Source organism: Chlorocebus sabaeus, chromosome 13 (assembly GCF_047675955.1).
Source record: "Chlorocebus sabaeus isolate Y175 chromosome 13, mChlSab1.0.hap1, whole genome shotgun sequence".
NCBI lineage: Eukaryota > Metazoa > Chordata > Mammalia > Primates > Cercopithecidae > Chlorocebus > Chlorocebus sabaeus.
The window spans coordinates 29,536,054-29,557,234 of NC_132916.1; the positions used below are offsets into that span (position 1 = coordinate 29,536,054).

The window sequence follows — 21,181 nt, forward strand, 5'->3', positions numbered from 1 at the left end:
TGAAACCAGGCTGAGCGACATGGCGAAACCCTCTTTTTACCGGCGGCGGCGGGGGAGGGAAAAAAAAGCTCCAGGAGGACCTGGTCATAGTGAGGGCCCTTACAATATTGTGAAATTTCTCTCCAACAGCTTGAGCAGTTCCAGAGAAAAATTGCCTTGTACTTTTGATAAAGGGAGGGGAAAATGAACCCTGTTGAAATATGCCAGGGCACTTTGTTCTTAATACCAGTGTTCACTATCAGGAGAAACTGGCTGACCAGAACCTAATCTGCTGGGTATTACCAAAGCCTAACAGATGGGGGTAGGGAATACCCAATTCCAGTCAGTTTTAGCATTTCATGTGGAAGAAGGGAAATACCCAACTCCAGCCCACTCCAGTCATCCTGTACCACCTAAGAGGGGAGGGAAAAAACTGAGAAACACTTGTGAAGTTCACAGCCCAGAGTGAGTCACAGGACCACTAAGACCCAGATGTAATTATAGCACTCTAGCATGCTGCCCCTCCACCCATACCTTACCCCACCACATTACAAAAGGACTATTTACAGCATTTCCTTTGATCCAACACATTGTGTCCAGCCATCAAGAAAAAATTACAAGGCATACTAAAAGTCAACAAACAAAAACCGAAAAACAAAAACCACACCACAGAACAAGTATCAGTGCCAGGCATGGCAACGATGTTGGAATGATCAAATCAGGAGTTTAAAACAACTATGATTAATGTGCTAAGGGCTCTACTGGGTAAAGGAGACAGCTTGCAAAAACAGATGGGCACTGTAAGCAGAGAGATGGAAATTCTAAAAAAGAACAGAAAAGTAGTGCTTAACGGATATGAAGAATGCCTTTCATAGGATTACTAGTAGACTGGACATGGCCAAGGAAGGAATCTCCAAGCTTGAGGATATATCAATAGAAACTTTGAAAACTGAAAAGCAAAGAAACCAAAGATTGAAAATAACTAACTAGAATATTCAAGATCTATGGGACAACTACGAAGGAGTAACGTGTGTAGTGGGAATACCAGAAGAAGAAGAAAGAGGAGCAGAAGAAATATTTGAAACAATAATGGCCGAGCGTGGTGGCTCATGCCTGTAATCCCAGCACTTTGGGAGGCCAAGGAGGGTGGATCACCTTAGGTCAGGAGTTCAAGACCAGCCTGGCCAACATGGGCAAACCTCGTCTCTACTAAAAATATAAAAATTACCCAGGTGTGGTGGCGGGCACCTGTAATCCCAGCTCCTTGGGAGGCTGAGGCAGGAGAATCACTTGAACCTGGGAGGCAGAGGTTGCAGTGAGCCAAGATTGTGCCACTGCACTCCAGCCTGGGCAATACAGAGAGACTCCATCTCAAAAAAAAAAAAAAAAAAAAAAAAAATGAGAATTTCCCCCTATTAACATCAGACACCAAACCACAAATCCAGGAAGCTCAGAGAACACTTAGCAGGATAAATGCCAAAACACCCACATCTAGGCATATCATTTTCAAACTACAGAAAGCCAAAGATAAATAAAAAGTTCTGTTGTTTGAGATCAGGAGTTCAAGGCTACAGTGAGCTGTAATCATGCCATTGCACTCCAGCCTGGGTGATAGAGTAAGACTTTGTCTCTAAAAATGAATAAAGAAATTAAGCAAAGAAAAAAGAAAATCCTGAAATAAGCCAGAGGAAAAGAACATGTTACTTTTAAAGGAATAAAAAATAAGAATTGCATCCTGCTTCTCCCCAGAAAGCATGCAAGCCAGAAGAGAATGGAGTGAAATGTTTGAAGTGTTGCAAGAAGCTGGGTGCAGTGGCATATGCCTGTAATCCTAGTTACTTGGGAGGTTGAGGGAGGAGAATCACTTGAGGCCAGGAGTTCAAGGCCAGCCTGGGCAACATAGTGAGATTCTGTCTCTAAAAAAAATGGAAAAAAATTATATCAGAAATGAAAAGAGGGGTCATTATTACATACCCAAGGACATTAAAAGGATAACAAAAACATACTGTGAACAACTCTACACCCACAAATGTGATAACCTAGAGGAAATGGATTGATTCCTTGAAATACGCAAGTGGACAAAATTCAAACAAGAAGAAATGGACTATTTGAGTAAGTCTGTATCTATTAAAGAAATTGAATCAATAATCAGCTTCCAAAACAGAAATCACAGGCCCAGGTGGGTTCACTAGTGAAATCTACAAACATTTAAGGAAGATATTATATCAATTCTTTACAATCTCTTTCACAGGATAGAAGCAGAGGGAATACTTTTTTTTTTTAAGATGGAGTCTTGCTCTGTCAGCCAGGCTGGAGTGCAATGGTACAGTCTTGGCTCACTGCAGCCTCTGCCTTCTGGGTTCCAGCGATTCTCCTGCCTCAGCCTCCCAAGTAACTGGGACTACAGGTATATGCCACAACACCTGGCTAATTTTTGTATTTTTAGTAGAGACAGGGTTTCACCATGTTGGCCAGGATAGTCTCAATCTCTTGACCTTGTGATCTGCCTGCCTTGGCCTTCAAAGTGCTGGGATTAGAGGCGTGAGCCACTGCACCTAGCCCAGAGGGAATACTTTCTAACTCATTCTATGAGGGTAGCATTATTCTAATACCAAAGCCAGACAAAGACATTACAAGAAAACTATAACCAATATTTCTGATGAACGTAGATGCAAAAATCCTCAGAAGAATTAGCAAATCAAATCCAACAATGTATAAAAGAATTATACACCATGACCAACTGGGATTTATCACAGCTATTTCCAGGCCTGTTCAACATTTGAAAATCAATTAATCCACCATATCAAAAGGCTTAAAAAGAAAAAAATCAGTGTTATAAATAGATGCAGGAAGAGCATTTGACAAAATCCACACTCATCCATAATAAAAATTCTCAGTGAACCAGGAACAAAGGAGAACTTCTTCAGCATGATAAAGAATATCTACAGAAAACCTACAGCTATATCATGCTTTATGGTGAGAAAAAGCTTTCCCCCTAAGATCAGAAAGAAGGCAAGGATGTCACTTCTCACAAATCCTTTTCAAATGGCACTTGAAGTTACTAATGCAATAAGACAAGAAAAGGAAATAAAAGTTAAACACGTTAGGAAGGAAGAAATAAACTCTTGTTCATAAATGTCATGATCATCCATGTAGAACTTCCAAAAGAACTGACAAAAAACAAACTACTGAAACTATGAAGTGATTATAGCAAGGTTGCAGGGTACCAGGTTAATAAATAAAAGTCAATTGCTCTCCTGTATTCTAGCAACAAACAAATGGAATTTGAAATTAAAAACACAATACAAATGTAAATATTACATTAACACCTCCACAAATAAAATATTTAGCTATAAACCTAACATGTACAAAATCTATGTGAGGAAACCTATAAAACTCTGAATGAACTCAACTACATCAGTGGGCTGATATTCCATGTACATGGATAAGAAAACTAATACTATTAAGATGTTGGTTCTGACCAGGAGCAGTGGCTCATGCCTGTAATCCCAGCACTTTGGGACACTGAGACAGACAGATCTCTTGAGCTCAGGAGTTTGAGACCAGCCTGGGCAACATGGCAAAACCCTGTCTCTACAAAAAATACAAAACTTAGCCAGGCATGATGGTGTGCACCTGTAGTCCCAGCTACTTGCCTGGTGGAGGCAGGAGGATTGCTTGAGTCCAGAATATCGAGGCTGCAGTGAGCTGTGATCATGCCACTGCACTCCAGACTGGGTGACACAGTGAGACTCTGTCTCAAAATAAATAAATAAATAAATAAAAAGTTCTTTTCAACTTGATCTATACATTCAATGCAATCCTTCATTAACAGACATCTCACCAAAGAAGATATGCAGATGACAAATAAGCATATAAAAAGATGCTCCGGCCAGGCATGGTGGCTCATGCCTGTAATCCTAGCTACTCGGGAGGCTAAGGCAGGAGAATCGCTTGAACCCGGGAGGCAGAGGTTGTAGTGAGCCGAGATCACACCACTGCACCCTAGCCTGGGTGACAGAGCAAGACTCCACCTCAAAAAAAAAAAAAAAAAAAAAAAAAGATGCTCCACATCACATGTTATCAAGGAAACACACAGAAAACAAATACCACTACATGCCTGTCAGGATGGCCGAAATCTGTAACACTGACAAATGCTGGCCAGAATGTGGAGCAATGGGAGCTCTCATTCATTGCTGGTGGGGATGCAAAATGATGTAGCCACTTTGGAAGACAGTTTGCCAGTTTCTTACAGAACTAAACATTCTCTTATCATACAGTCCAGCAATTGTGTTCCTTGGTATTTACTCAAAGGAGTTAAACTTATATCCACACAAAACTTGTGCATGGGTGTTTATAGCAGTTTATTCATAACTGCCAAAACTTGGAAGCCACCAAGATGTCCTTCAGTAGGTGGATGGATAAATAAACTGTAGTACACACAGATAATAGAATGTATTTCAGAACTAAAAAGAAATTAGCGATCAAGCCATGAAAAGACATGGAGAAAATTACCAAGTGAAAGAAGCCAATCTGAAAAGGCTACATGCTGTAAAATTAACTATACGATATTCTGAAAAGGCAAAACCATGGAGACAGTAAAAGGATCAGGGGTTTTCAAGGGTTGGGGAGGATGAATATGGAGCACAGAGGATTTTCAGGACAGAGAAAATGCTCTGTATGATACTAAAATGATAGATACGTATCATGATACATTTTTCCAAACCAACAGAATGTACACCACCAAGAGTGAACCCTAATGTAAACTGTGGACTTTGGGAGATTATAATGTGTCCATGTAAGTTCATCAGTCAGAACAAGATGTACCTCTGAGGTGGGGGATGTTGATAATGGGGAAGTCTATGTCATGTGTGGGGGGAGGGGATATATGGGAAATCTCTACATTCCTCTTTAATATTGCTGTGAACCCAATACTGCTTAAAAATAGTCTTAAAAATATGTGCATATGTGTGTCTATGTGTGTATATTTGCCACAAGAAAAAATATGAAGGAACAGGTGGTGAACGAGTTAGCTCTAGACCTACAAAAAAGTCACATTCTGCAGTGGTTCTGACTTAGAGCAGAGGGTTTAGGGAACTGGGAAGTACAAATGATCACAAGCCAGTATCTACTGAGACTCTTCTACTCCCCATCTCCTCTCCCTCTGTCATCATTTCCCCAGCGCATTCAAGTGCAAAACCTGCGAGATCAGGAGAAGTCCAGGGAGGTACATGTGGACTGAAAAAAAAAAAAAAAAAAATCAGATGCCACTCCTTTTATTTTGTTGGGAGATAAAATATTTGTTCACATTTTTTCTGTACATAGATTTAAATATGTTTTTATTTTTATCGATTTAGGGGGTAAAGTACAGATTTCTTACATATGTTGCACAGTGGCGGATTCTGGGCTTTCAGTTACCTCCATCCTAATAGTGTTCACATTATTTAGTGTTTAATGTATAATATATATTATACATTAATATAATTAAATATATGAATATTATATATATTTAATATATATAAGTTGAACTTTAAAATTCATTGGTGGACCATGTATTTTGCTATCTTAGAAATGAGGCTACAGGTTACCATGTAGGGAATTATGCTGAGGCATTAATAAGTCTGGCACAGGTAATGAACTTGATAGAAATAATTGCTTACTTATGTTTTTGAAATTGCTGAATTTTTATTTAAATTTCAAAGTACTGGGGCTAGGCACGGTGGCTCACGCCTGTAATCCCAGCACTTTGGGAGGCCTAGGTGGGCGAATCACCTGAGGTCAGAGGAGTTCAAGACCAGCCTGGCCAACATAGAGAAACCTCATCTCTACTAAAAATGTAAAAATTAGCTGGGTGTGGTGGTGGGCGCCTGCTGTCCTAGCTACTCTGGAGGCTGAGGCAGAAGAATTGCTTGAACCTAGGAGGCAGAGGTGGCAGTGAGCCGAGATTGCACCATTGCACTCTAGCCCGGGTGACAAAGGAAGACTCCATCTCAAAAAAAAAAAAAAAAAAAAAAAAAAAAAAAAAAATTGGGAATGACTAAAAATACATTTTTAGCACTAGGTGAACTGGCTGTATTTGTCTACTCCACAGCCATGCGCAGGGCCCCACCTAAATTTTAAAATATGGGGACCAGAGCTTGGTAAATGTTCTTTGCTGGACACTGGGATCTTTAAAATAGGACAATAGAACTACATATCATGATCCCAAGAAGGTTGTATGCACACCACTGGGGATTTAAATATAATGAGTCTTAGGAAATAAAATGATCACCATTCTTAAGAAAAAGAACATTCCTGTAATATGTGCAAATTCAACAGAAGTTAGAATATGCAAAGAGTTCATATTTTGCTGATTTTTAAATAAAACCTTTAGTATAATATAACTTTTAAAGATATATTTAGAAATTATAGCAGAATTGCAACAGCATTACAGAAAGTTGAAAAATGGAGGAAAAAGTTCCTCCTGGGAACCAACATCAGAACTGACATCATTTTGCTGTATTAAGTCAGTAATTCCTCAGTTGACCACCAAATTGGAATCACTTGGGGAGCTTGTTAAACAGCAGATCTTGGCTCCTTGTGAGTCAGAATCTCTGTAGGTAGGACCCCATGGATTTATAGCTTTAATAAGCTCTCCAGCTGATTCTGATCTGCAGCTGAGCGATTAACTTGTTCAGCTGCCTAGATCATTCTACCACCAGTTCATCCTGCAGGGCCCATCCCAGGCTTTGCTGCAGAGATTGTCTCTGCTTAAGACAAGCCACAGAAGGCTTAAAATGGGAGGTGACCTGATCTTACTCATTTGTATAAAGCGCTGGAGTAGAATCTGAAAGGAACAAAACTGGGAGTCAGGGAGAGCAATTATGAAGCATGGTGAGGATAGAGATACGTGGGTACATTTGAGGCAAATTTAGAAGTAGAATTTGGTAGAACTTGTTGACAACTGGATTTAAGAAGGAAAAAAATCAAGACATCGTCCAGGCTTAGGGACAGAACAGATGGTAACAACTATTTGAGATAGGACACACAGGAACCTTATTTATATAAATTTTTATTATAATTTGTCTGAAATATTTTTCCAAAAGTGGTATTTAAATATGTATCGGAATTAAGACAAAAATACAACTTACCTTAAATTTTAAAGTAATCTTTAAGAGGGAAAAATAGTCACTGTATAGTGGAGAGACTAGGGAGATACCACCTTAACCAAGTGATCCAAATTGATGTCACCAGAAATAAGACATATGAACACCCTGTGCCCCCATTAGGACGCACTGAGAAGAGCACAACGTCACATCTGGGGTATTCTTGCTAAAACTGCATAACCTTGGCTGGTGCGCAGTGGCTCATGCCTGCAATCCCAGCACTTTGGGAGGCTGATGGGGGTGGATCACCTGAGGTCAGGAGTTCGAGACTAACCTGGCCAACATGGTGCAACCCTGTCTCTACTAAAAATACAAAGATTAGCCAGGCATGGTGGCGGGCACCTGTAATCCCAGCTACTCGGGAGGCTGAGGCAGGAGAATCACTTGAACTCAGGAGGTGGAAGTTGCAGTGAGCTGAGAACATACCATTACACTCCAGCATGGGTGACAAGAGGGAAACTGTCTAAAATAAATAAGTAAATAAATAAAAAATAACACTTAGCTTAAAACACATACATTGGGCCGGGCGCGGTGGCTCACCCTTGTAATCCCAGCACTTTGGGAGGCCGAGGCAGGCAGATCACAAGGTCAGGAGATGGAGACCATCCTGACTAACACGGTGAAACCCTGTCTCTACTAAAAATACAAAATATTGGCCAGGCATGGTGGCAGGCACCTGTAGTCCTGGCTACTCTGGAGGCTGAGGCAGGAGAATGGTGTGAACCCCGGAGGCAGAACTTGCAGTGAGCTGAGATCGCACCACTGCACTCCAGCCTGGGCGACTCCATCTCAAAAACAAAAAACAAAAAACACATACATTGTACAGCTATACAAAACTATTCTTTTTTCATGTGTGTATATATATATATTTACTTTTTAAACCTTGTTAACTAAGACACAAACACACACATTAGCCTAGGCCTACACGGGGTTAGGATCATCAATATTACTCACTGTCTTTCGCTGTACATCCTTCCAAGGTCTTCAGGGCCAGTAACGCTCATGGAGCTGTGATCTCCTATAACAGTGACTTCTTCTGGAAAACCTCCTGAAGGACTTGCCTGAGACTGTGTTACAGGGTAGCTTTTTTTGTTTTTAGAAGTATCCTCCAAAATGATAAAAACTATAATATAGTGAACACATAAACTAGGAACAGCTGTTATGATCAAGTATTAGGTACTGTACATACTTGTTTGTGCTAGACCTTTATACAACCGGCCATGCAGCAGGTCTGTTTACAACAGTATCACCACAAACACGTATGTGTTGCACTGTGACATTAGGGCGCCTATGATGTCATGAGGTGATAGGAATTTTTCAGCTCGTTATAGTCTTATGGGACTATCATTAAACAACGCAGTCGTATGCAGAAATGTTATGTGGTGCATGATTTTGTCTTGGATGAACTGCAGAATTTCACACTCCAAGGCAAAGACCAGAGTAGTGACGGAGCAGGCGGTGGCCCTGGTGTTCAGGTTCCTGCATCTTCTGGGGCCTGAGGTCGCAGGCAACCTGGTCCTCTGGAAAAATGCCAATCACAGTGCCAACGCCTGAATGTCCTGGGGAAATAACTTGGTGCTACCTGTGTTAACTTCCATCATTTTCTCTGGAGTTTTAGGGTGATTATGTTTTGATGCTGACTTTGTTTTCAGGTTAACCTCAGTTTGACTCTCCATAGAGGTGACTGGAAGCTCTTTCCTTTGATGTTTATCAAAGCCTTTAATACGTTGGAACTGGAAGACACTATAATATTTTGTCAATTAGATGTAAATCAGTTTCTAAATCATAGATTACCATTATGACATTTTGTTTATAATTTCTGGGATTATTTGGCGTTAATAACCTCCACAAATGGCCACCAAGACATTTTCTCTTGCACGATAAACAAGAGCTTCCTTAGTCACTTCCTTGGCATTGAACGAACCCTCCCTGCCTGTGCCTCCCCCCTGCCTGCTTCTCAGTGCTGCGGTCATGTGGCTGCAGGAGGCCCTGAGCTCCTGAGCAGAGCAAAGTCTGTAAGGTGGATGCAGGGCATATTCTCCGGACACCGTATCAGCAGGCCTGACATTTGATCTACAGGAGCAAACTCAGTAGAGAGAGGGACAGTTTTGCCTGCAAATGTGAACTCTGACCTAAAGACGGCTGCTCAAAATAGCCCTCATCCTCTTTGCGTAAAACTGATATGCAAGCTTTTATCTCAGTGGCCCTTGGTCACCTGCCTTTCTTACTTGACTCTGCAATTCTCCAGGTGGCTATTCCTGGATGGCACTCATCCAGAAAGGGTCATTGCTCCTTTTTCTCTTTATTTCACTACCAGAGATTATTTTGATAACATGATTTACAAACCATAAAATTCATACATTTCAAGTGTACAATTCAATGACTTTTTTTGTAAATTTACCAGGTTGTGCAACCATTACTGTAACGCAGTTTTAGAACATTTTCATCATCCCGGTTAGATCCTTTATGCCCAAGTAGCTAATTACCATCTTCACCCCCAACTCCAGGTACCCACTAATCTACATTCTGTCTTTATAGAATTGCCTTTTCAGGATACTTCACTTAAATATAATCAGACTATACACAGTCATTTGTGTCTGGCTTCTTTCACTTATAATGTTTTTGAGGTTCATCCATGATGTGGCATGTCAGTGATTTCTGTGATGGTGGGTTCCTGCTGCCCCCTGCCCCCAAATTCCTTAAAGGTGCTAAGCCACCTGCTCTTTGAATAACCCCTGCCGCTTTCCCCTAGGCTCTCCTGCCGTCAGTTTCCCACAGGGTTGTCGGGTCTCATCTCTTGGTGGCTTCACCTGACTGAGCTGCCTGCCTTCTCCAGCCTCTCCTCCAGGCCCTGCCTGGCTCCCTGTTCCCCCCACACTGGCTTCCTGCTCTTCCTCTGAAGGCCTGGCTAGTTCCTGCCTCAGGCTCTGCCCACTGCTGCTGTCCCCACCACCCCCACAAACCCCCAAATCTTTACCCAGTGTTTGTCCCCTCATTCTGTTCGAGTCTTTGTTCAAATGTTGCTTCCTGAGGTACCCTGACCTCGACTCAAATAGCATTCCTTCTCTCGGACTATTGATTTGCCTCACTTTGTTTCTTCACAGCTCTTTTTATTCCTGTTTCTTGTTAATTCCTGAAATTATACATTCTGTTTATTATCTTAATAGGCTCATGGCTCTCGTAGTCTGTTTAAGCTGTTGTAATAGCATAAACTGGTGGCTTAACAACAACAGAAATTTCTCTCTCACAGTCCTAGAGTCTGGGATATCTAAGATCAAGGCACTGGCAGGTTTGGTGTCTGATGAGGGTTGCTTCCTGGTTCGTAGGCAACACCGTCTCCTGTGTCCCCACATGGTGGAAGGGATGAGGGGGGCCTCTCCTTGGGCTCTAATATAAAGGCACCAGTCCCATTCATGAGGATTCTGTCCTCATGACCCGTCACCTCCTGAAGGCCCTGCCTCCTAATACCATCACTTTGGGATTTACAATTTCAACATACACATTTTGGGGAGGATATCAACACTCAAACACTCAGACAACAGTAGTAAGACAGCTGTCTCGGCCAGGCATGGTGGCTCATGCCTGTAATCCCAGCACTTTGGGAGGCTGAGGTGAGTGGATCACCTGAGGTCAGGAGTTCAAGACCAGCCTGGCCAACATGGCGAAATTCCATCTCTACTAAAAATACAAAAAGATTAGCCGGGAGTGATGGCATGCGCCTGTAATCCCAGCTACTGGGGAGGCTGAGGCAGGAGAATCACTTGAACCCGGGAGGTGGAGGTTGCAGTGAGCTGAGATAGCACCACTGTACTCCAGCCTGGGCCATAAGAGCAAAACTCCATCTCAAAAAGAGTGCAGTCTCCAAGGCCCAGCTCCTGGGGTTACTGCCCTGCCTGCCCACTTCCTGGCTGGGGGACTCAGACCTTTGCCAAATGGGGAAAAGCTATTATGTGCTTCCTAAAGTTGTGTGAGGACAAACATTCATCCACAAAGAGCGCTTACAGCAGGTGGCACAGGGTAAACACGAGCAAGATAATTTACCGTTTCCTCCCTGGAATATCAACTGGATGAGGGCAGGACTTTTTCTCTCTGCGCCTTCAGTTCCTGAGATATGGAGGCAGAGAATGGCTCAATGTTCCTCCTTCATGGGCCTCAGTCCTCATCCCACTGGCCTGACCACCCCAATAATATGACCTTTGCCTCTTTACAGCAACCTCCCCAGCTTTCCAGCCTGTGCTTAACCTGCCTTTGAGTCGTTGCAACTCCTTCTGGGCATTAGCTGTGTGGCCTGCTGGCAACTTCCAGCGGCTGGTAAAACTGACAAACCTTGGGAGACTGGTGACAGGCTTCCTTAGTTGAAATTTATCCTTTTCAAACTCGTAGCACCATTTGTGTGTAGCTGCTTAAGCTTTAGTGGGAGTATTTAAGAAATATGATTAACTGGAAAGTTTTATAGTATTCCAGGTATGTACATAGTGAACATAGATGTGACTTTATCTTACTAAGGTAACACATGCTCTGGTGTGTTTAGCAAGGCCTTGTGACAAAGCAGTGAGGCCACCTGTGCAACATGTACAACTATTTTTTTTTTTTTTTTTTTTTTTCAAAACAACAGTCCTCAAAAAACTAAACATAGAGGTCCTCTATGATCGAGCAATTCCACTACTGGGTATAAATCCAAAAGAAAGGAAATCAGTATGTCAAAAAGATAGCTGCACCCCTGTGTCTACTGCAGCACTATTCACAATAGCCAAGAGAGGGAATCAGCCTACGTTCCCATCAGCAGATGAACAGATAATGTGGTACATATATACGGTGGAATATGATTCAGACATGAAAAAGACTGAGATCCTGTCATTTGCAGCAACATGGATGGAACTGAAGGTCAATATGGTAGTGAAATAAGCCAGGCATAGGAGGACAAATATCGTATGTTCTCCACTCATGTGGGAGCTAAAAAAGTAGGTGGAGAAAGGGAGGAAGTAGAGATGAATGGGTACAAATATATAGTTTGAAAGAAGACCTAGTGTTAGATCAGTAGGGTGTCTACAGTTAACAGTAATCTGTGCATTTCCAAATAGCTAGAAGAGAGTAATAAGAAGACCCAAAGGGCAGAGCACAGGATACAGAAAAGTGGGATCGAACAGAGAAGAATCCCTTAGAGTTCCGGGTAGGAGCCCAATCTCAAGTCTTATTTCTAATGTTTAAAGCTCCCCACACTCCCCAAAATACCTTTAGTTGGTGGGATTAGTTATCCTGTTAAAATCTAGATACAAAAATTAGGTTGGAAAAGAGAACTTCTAACTGGAGGCCAATCATGCTAGGCATTAAAAATGTATTACTGTATTCCTCATCATCAGTTGCTAAGTGACATCTGAGATTTGAACCCAGTCCTGACATCTGAAGCTCAGACACTACACACTGTATTTTCTGCTGTGAAGCACACCTCAGAAAGTATGGTAAGATTCTGTGCAACCTTCAAAATGCTCTGGACTCAGTGGGTACAACTCAGCTATCTGTACTTCACACAACACAGCTAGTCTAGGAAAGAGGCTGCCTTTGGCTTGACTGTGCAAATGTATTTTCTTTCTTTCCTGCCATGCTGGTCAGCAGTTACACCAAAGCTAGCTAGTATCAGCTTCTGAGTAGATGGTGGTGATGATGGAGTCTTGGTATGCAACACTAGCTACTGGCACACTGTTTCCAGAGGGGTTATGGTGAACCATATGTTCAATGACAGCTGTATTATGTACAGTACTAAATAGTAATGGAAAACATGATTCCAGAAGAGAAAAACCAAGCCATATAGCTGTCTTTCAGTATGCTTGGTATGCAGTGATATGCTTGATAGAAAATGGTATGTCTAATTTTTGACCATAACTTGAAATAGAGAATGAGAGAGAGCTCTTAAAAGCACATACATGTACAGCTTGGAAGATGGGACTTACTTGGAAAAGTACAAATTATTGGAATAATGAAGTAAATCTTTTAAGCTATTTTATATAAGGTCAAGATACTATATAAAATAATTTTCATGTCTGATAAAGCAAGACAAAGGGGAAAAAAACTGTTTCAAGTTAGATCAGCATTTCCCAAACTGGTATTCAAAGGAACATTGTTTCATGAAATGTTAAAATATATGTCTTGAAAAAAATTATGGATGAAAGTTTAAGGAATAGTATATCTTAAAAAACATCCCCCCCCCCACCAAGTATAACTATTTCTATTTCCAGGAGTGATCTATGCAAGAGAAACAGCTTGGGAAATGCTGGAATTTCTGACTGTAAGATACGCTTGGATATATGTATCTGGATAATTTACTCATGTGATCTCTTGGAACCAAGTATCCTTGGTTCCAAGAGTTCCTTGGCGAACTCTGATTTCTAGGAATACTTTGTAAACGAATCAATACACAGACAATTAGGTGAATAATCTGAATTTTCCAGTCCAGTGATTTTTGAAAGGAGGCATCCAAACCAAAAGATACCCAGATCAGATGTTTACCCAGCTAGGTGGTTAGTGTTTATGACAGTGAACCTCCTCTGACAGCTTCCTCACCTCTAACAAGGGAGATGGAGTGGCTGAACAACTTATTTTCAAAGCTAACAAACATTCTATGACTTAACTGCTTGGAAAGTAACTTGTTGCAGAAAGGTGAAATGCTTTATTCTCACAGAAAACTCCACGTCTGGAGTTTGCCTCTCAATAGGAAGAAACCGGAAGTAAAGCCTGTCATTCTTAAATAACATTTATTATTGTTGCAAAGAAGTCTTCTCCATGAGAACATTTCTCACATTTATTTAAAGATATAGAGGTTATGGATATAGAAGCGAATTTCACTGAGGTGTTATATATAAGTGTGCCCGACTATGATCCTTAATTCAGCAATCTAATATTCACAATGTGTTTGTTGCCATTTAGCTATTTATCCAAACATGCCTTTTTTTTAAAAAAAAAACAAAAAACCACGTGTGCCTAGACTGGGTGGAAAAAGAAACGTCAAGGGCTTGCTAAAAAGGAGAAGCCTAAAAAAGATAAAATTCCCACAGCAGTTCTGTTCAACTGTAGTCTGTGAGTGCAGGAATAATGTTCCTGTGGGGAAGCATTGTACCCAGTGGTTTCTCGGTCTGAACGTGGGAAAGCCCTTGAGGTTTTCTGTCGTTGCCAGGAGGAAGCAGGAAACTGTTTATGGAATCCAGTCGATGTTCAGGCACCGCGCTATGAATGCAAACATGTCTGAGACTTCCTCTATCACTTTGGCTGTGGGCTTCCCTGCCCCATGGCCCGCCTTGGTGTCCACGTGGATAAGCAGGGGGTTGCTTTGCTTCCTGCTGCGGCCCACGATGTACTGAAGGGTGGCGATGAACTTCAGGGAGTGAAGAGGGACCACACGGTCATCATGGTCAGCAGTGAGGAGCAGCATGGACGGGTACTGGATGTCATCTGCTTCCGGTAACTTCACGTTATGCAATGGAGAGTATCTGGAAGGCAAAAACGCCTTTGTGAGGCTGGAGAGCAACAGTAGAGTTTTATGGCACAGGGACGTAGGTAGTTTACTAGCAATGAGGACTGTAGTTAACTAGTATGTGAGTGACTACCACAGACTGTGCTTGCATTACCATTTAGGCCATGACTGGCAAGGGCTCCTGGAAACTGGGGAGCTGTGTCATTTATGTGGCTCCAACTTTGAAAGACTATAAGAAGGAATCTCACAGGGCTGCTGAAACAACGCAAATCATAGGCATGCTTACTGTCAAAAAGAAGTTTTAATGTCTGTTTACTCATTGTTATCAGCATAGTGGTTGCAGGATACGAGGGAAGTTGTATAGGATTTCAATAATGTTTCAAACGTGTAGTTATACTGAGCATAAAAGAAGTTTAACTGTACTTGAATATATTCCTTTTTTTTTTTTTTTGAGACAGGGTCTTGGAATGCAGTGGTGTGATCCTGGCTCACTGCAACCTCTGTCTCCCAGGCTCAAGCCATCCTTCCATCTCAGCCTCCCGAGTAGCTGGAACTACAGACATGTACCACCATGCCCAGTTAATTTTTTAGAGACAGTGTTTCACCACATTGCCCATGAACGACTGGTCTTGAACTCCTAAGCTCAAGTGATTTGCCTATCTTGGCCTCCTAAAGTGCTGGGATCACAGGTGTGAGCCACCATACTGAACACCCTCTTCCCCTATTTTTGACCTACCATTTCAGGAGCATATATTCTTTGCTTAACTTAGAAAAGGAAATCCCATATATGGATATAAAGTATAATAATACCTCTTGATTGCTACAGTAACAAATTACCACAAATTTAACAGCATGAAACATCACAAACTTCTTATCTCACAGTTCTGTAAGTCTCAGTTGGCTCAGCTGGGTTCTCTGCTCTGGGTCTCCCAAGGTCAAAGTCAAGGTGTTGGCTGGTTGGACTCTTATGGGAAAACTCTGGAAAAAACCTACTTGCAGTCTCGGGATGTTGGCAGAATTCAGTTGTGTGTGGCTGTGGCACTTAGGTCCTGTTTCCCTGATGGCTGTTGGTTAGGGGTTGCTCAAAAGTTCTAGAGGTCCCGCTTCCTCCATTGTCAAAGCCAGCAATGGCAGGCTGAATCCTTTATATGCTTCCAATTTCTTTGACCTCCCTTTTTGCTGCATCCCTGACTCCAGCCAGAGAATGTGCTCAGCCTTTAAGGGTTTACATGATTTGGGACCCCTCAGGTACTCCAAAAAGCAGCAGATTAATATCCTGCTCCCTCACAGCAAGCAGTATCTAGATAAGTGTCTGAATAACAAGGGTAGGAATCTTGGGAGGCCATCTGTAGAATTCTGTCCTACCACATTTTTGTAGTTTGTTGCTTTTGTTAAAGACTATATTAAAACAAGAAGGACAAGTAGGTATTCCTATCTCTTCTCCAGTAGATTATATGCAAATGCAAGGCACTGAAAGTGACAAGGCTCAAGCACTAATCCTGTGGTCACTGTGTTCAACTTTATATTAAACCACTAACAACATATATATGTCAATAAAACCTTACTTGACAAGCCATTCAAAGTGTTGTTTGCTGTCTGAGCACCCATAATCAGTGGTCCAAGCATGGCCGATGGTGTATTTATGAAACTTCAGCATGTCCATTACTCCAACTTGGGCAATAACACAACCAAACAGGTCAGGTCTCTGATTTGCACAAGCAGCTAAAAACCCAAGGTAGAAAGAAAAGGGAGGCAGTCTATCATTAAACAAAGCAAGGCAATACTTACAAGCTTCCAGAGCCCTGGTTGCATTTATCCTCAGAGCACAGGAGGAAACCATCAGAAATCACCTGCCCAAAGGCTCCAAAGCTCCCCAGCCTCTCCCATATCTGTCAGAGGCATGGGGATTCTCATCGGTAATAGAGCTTTACTCCCCAAAGTGAATGTTGAAAAGCCTGAGGACTTTCTGGAAACCCTGTATCCCCTCCTCCCATCCCCACTTGCTTTCACAGCAAGAGATTAAGAGACTTGTTCAAGATCTCAGGACCTGCCCAAGGCAGAATAGGGTCTCTTTGTATGTCATTTATCAGATGCCCAAATACAAATGGTACAAACAGGTTTTGCTCTCCTTATACCACTTTGTGGTCCTATCCACAAAGTAAATCAAGAGCTGCCTACAGATAGTGTATCTGAAAACCCCAAGAGGGCTAACTAGTAAGTACAATGAATAAAATCCAGTACTTACCCACTAAGAGGCCTCCATTTGAACCTCCATTAATAGTCAGCCTCTTGGGAGATGTGTAACCTTCCTTGATCAGATACTCAGCAGCGCACTGAAAGTCATCAAAGCAGTTCTGTTTGTTGGCCAAGATACCACCTACAATGTGCCAAAGTGGAAGAAAGTTAATTAACAAAACATAAAAATCAGTTTAAAGGGAATTCAAATGATAGGGCACAGTTTCAACTACTGATTAACTTAAAAACCACGGGTTAACACTGCATTTAAAAAAAAGCCTCAATTTAAGTTCTGTTATGCACTGTGGAAATATATCATCAATACCACAATGCTAATCCATATGGTGGATCTGTATTTTTCTAAAAGCCTCTAGAACTTAAACAGGAAACACCCCAAAGGGAACAGATGGTTGGTTCTAAGAGAAGCATGATGATGAAAGGATAGCAGCATGGCATCACAAGGAACCTGTATTTTGGGAAGCTGAACTTACAAGTATAAAGCAAGACCTGCAGCAGTGTTTAGTCCTCTGGGTTGCACCCGGCACCCGAGTCGGAGCTGGCCGTGGGAGTGCTCGTGCCTCCCCTCCCTGCAAAGATGGAGGTGGAAGTGCTCTGCAGAGGCGCGCTTCCCACACCACCTCTGCAGGAGTCTGACATGGTCGGGGATGGGGAGAAAGAAATTCCCCAGTCTTGCTCTCAGTTGTTAATGGAAAGAACCAGCAGGAATTGGGTGGTGAGGCAGTGCTGCCGCAGAGCATCACATTATGGTTTCTCAATTCCAGAATGAAAGATCTTCAGCATTTCCCCAGAGAATCTGGGCTTTATCATCTGCAAATCATTCCAGTATATTAAACCAAACAAATTACTTGGAGAAACATTTACAGGGCCATGAAATATCTATAAGTAAAGGCCAAAAGTCAAAAGCATGTCCTCAAAGGAACAGATGTCTGAAATCACTGCCTTTGAAATGAACAAAGACCAGACACAGATCTAATTAGATATTTGAGATTAACCACTTCTGCTGAAATTTAATTAAAGACAAAGCAGTGCTACTAAAATGTTTTTCATATCAAAACAAATGTTAAGATTTCAGTAAGAAATTACCAGTGAATTTAGAATAGCTAGGATTACTTAGTTACCGGGAATAACAGTATTTTGGGTATATGACTATATTTTAAAAAGAGCATTAAATTTTAAAGTCAATTAACAGAATGGAATTCAGATTTACCAGTGTTATATCCTAGGCTGTAACTGGAAAAGGTCTATTTCTGGTCCTTTCATCATGGCCTAAATTTTGAGGAAGTTTATAAATCAGTCTAAACATAGTCTACTGTTAGCCTTAGTCCCAAGACTGGAAAATAACTTGGTTCTAATTAATAAAAGAATGAGAGAGCAGACTAGGAGCAAAGTTACTCTTCCCTATCAGAGCATGGTGGACATCTGATGACCAAAGGGGTTTTCTGGAGAATAATCCAGTTCTTTCAGGAGAGGATCCCAGGATCAGGGGACCATGAGTAGGGGGTATGGTACATAAACTACATACAACTAAAATAAGAAATCAGGTGAGTCAAGGGGTTCAGAATTAGCACACATATTTGGGATGTAAATCAAACATATGGTATACAGAAATTTTATCCTCTTATCACTCATCTTTTAATATCAGTTTCACAGTATGATTTTAGTGTAAAATCTAGTATCAGCTCAAAATTATGCAATGAATTCTTTGCAGTTTCAAAGACAGTCACAGTCAGTAGTTTCCAGGGATGACACCTGGCAACGGTGGACCAGATGGCCGGCCGCGGCACTCACTTTCACTAAGGTGCACTTGAGAAGTCTGCTGTCAGCCCCTGGGGTGCATGTTGGATGCCCAGGGGTCAGGCCTAAGCCTTTCCTGCATACGGTACCTAACAGGTTCTTATGGGAATCTCTTTATAGGTTTATCCTCATGTTTGCTGATTTGATTTGATGCAAAAAATTCCAGAGCCTCAGGTTTGGGATGGCGTAGGAAACAGAAGGGAGGTACAGATATCTGAAGGGTGGTCTCTGATACTGAGGAGACCCCTCCCACGTAGAGCTCCTGACCAACCCCAAGCACTGGGGGCCACGCTGGTGTCAAGATTGGGGGAAGCACAGAGCTGGTGGAGGTGAAGGTGCTTTCCCGTGTCCTCCCTCCCCCAAAGACACAGGACCAAGACAAGTGAAGAACCTCTTCAGACCACTGGTTAGTCTATGAATTCAATTTCAGATACACAAAAGCCTGGGTGAGGGGTGCTCCACATAGAAAGAAGTGGAAGAGATGTGATTTTAAAATACAGACGATCATTCAAAAAAATTGTGACCATCTGGGGTATAAAGTTGGATATTAGTCAATCAGCTACAATACTTGCTTCAGGAGGCCAGAGAATGGAGATGGAATAAAACTAGAAAAGAAAAATCAGTTTTTATGTCTAAAACTCATGCACAATAGAGTCACAGCAGCAAGGCTAGGAAGATGCGATTTCTCAGCAATGCCGGGAAGATCTGAAAAAACCAGCAGGAGGATGCCCACACTGGGAACAGAAAGCTCCAAGATTGCTCCTTTCTCTTAAGAGAAAATGACCTGCCTTGACTTCTGTTTCAAGACAGTCAACTCATGCTAAACTACAAAAACAAGGCTAACAGGAGACAGAATAAATACCAAAAAGCTCTCCAAGGTTCACTCCTGACAGTGATAATTAAAAACACAACCTATGAGTTAAGCCCCAAAATAACAGGGAATGCTTCTGAAAAATATGTACGTCGTCTATTTATTGTAACAAAGGAAAATAAAATCTGAAAAGAGTGAGTTGTTTTTAAGTGGGGGGTGGTGCCTAAATGTGTCTGATAATATCCTTGTTTTTCATTCATCTAGCCAAAAAGCTTTCCTGCTTCTAACCCCCTCAGCTCATTCACACAGGAGGGATGAGCACAACCTTAGCTTTGATTATGTCAGACTTGTGTTTCTGTAGAGAAAACACCTCACCTTTATGCCACGTCTCTCCATATTCGCCACCTCCTCTGATGTTGGCCACTGCCAGGATACCGCCCATGTGTCTCACGAAAATAAGCCTGGAAACACTGAGAAGCAGTAAAAACAGTTAACCTTCCATTAACTGCCTAGTGAAGACCATGCTCTCTCTCTCTCCATCTCAAAAAAGTGTATGCCCAACAACACCCTGAGTAATATCATCAAAATAGGAGCTTGACATTTCTTTTATTGCTTGATTAAAGTGAAAAATACACAACTTCCTATTAATACTTAACTGCAAAGCTAATATATATACATATTTTTTGAGACAGTCTCACTCTGTCACCCAGGCTGGAGTGCAGTGACACAAACATGACTCACTGCAACCTCCACCTTCCAGGCTCAAGTGATCCTCCAGCCTCAGCCTCCTGAGTAGCTGGAAGTATAGGTGTGTGACACCATGCCTGGCTAATTTTTGTATTTTTAGTAGAGACGGGGTTTTGCCAAGTTGGCCAGGCTGGTCTTGAATTCCTGACCTCAAGTGATCCGCCCGCTCTGGCCTCCCAAAGTGCTGGGATTACAGGCGTGAACCACTGCGCTCAGGCAAAGCTAATACGTTTTCATGAGCATTCAGTGTCTTATTTTTCTACGTTGATAAATATTTCACTACACAATTCATAATATAAACAGAGAAAAAAACAAAACACTGCCAGCCCAGGCATGAATGGTGCTGGGCTCACAGGAGGACCTGATAATAGTACCTTTTATCATTTTTTGAGTAACTTTCTCTAAACTGTTTAAGTTGGAAAAAAGAAAAAGCTTTTTCTGGAACATGGATTTTTAAACATGTTTTCCAGTTCTACAGAAATTTCTATGGTAAATTAGCCAACACAGGGTGTGCAAGAGGTAAAGGAGATCAGGAATAGAGTTATCAGGGCTGGAGGATATTTTCTAAAGATAAGCAGAAGAAACTACAGCGCAAACCCTCTAGGAAACAGCATTAAGTCCTCTGGAAAATTTGGATTTTGTTTCCCTCTTCTCTTTCCATGGTGACCCTAAAAGTACTGAGTGACATGCTGTTAATTAAAATTAACTGTGCTTTGAGAACTATTTCGGAGAACTGTGTCACTCTTTTAGTAACTGGGGAAACCGTGGACTTCTATATACTGAAGGCTCTCAATGGTTTGAATGCTAATTTCCTGAGTATTGAGGATGAACAGGAAAGGTCAGATGAGTTAGGGTAGATGTATCAGGCCATCCAACCACACCTTATTAGCCAAACTGATGTTTGATCACTTGGTCCTCTCTTCAAGATTTTCATGCATCTCTGATGGTCTCTCTTGAGACTATTATTAAATGCACTGGGTTCTG

General features: G+C 41.7%; 1 protein-coding gene across 2 annotated transcripts in view; it reads right to left on the reverse strand.

The window, feature by feature from the left end:
- Positions 1 to 13,856: 13,856 nt before the first annotated feature.
- The window catches only part of PREP (prolyl endopeptidase), a 132,883-nt gene continuing 125,558 nt past the window's right edge, over positions 13,857 to 21,181 (reverse strand). For both annotated transcript variants that reach the window (XM_008007468.3, XM_008007469.3), the window contains 4 exons: positions 19,826 to 19,920; positions 16,835 to 16,966; positions 16,155 to 16,311; positions 13,857 to 14,605 (listed from right to left, as the gene is read on the reverse strand). In XM_008007468.3, coding sequence (XP_008005659.1) covers positions 14,311 to 14,605; positions 16,155 to 16,311; positions 16,835 to 16,966; positions 19,826 to 19,920 — 679 coding nt within the window. In that variant the 3' untranslated portion in view covers positions 13,857 to 14,310. The remainder of the gene's footprint in view (positions 14,606 to 16,154; positions 16,312 to 16,834; positions 16,967 to 19,825; positions 19,921 to 21,181) is intronic.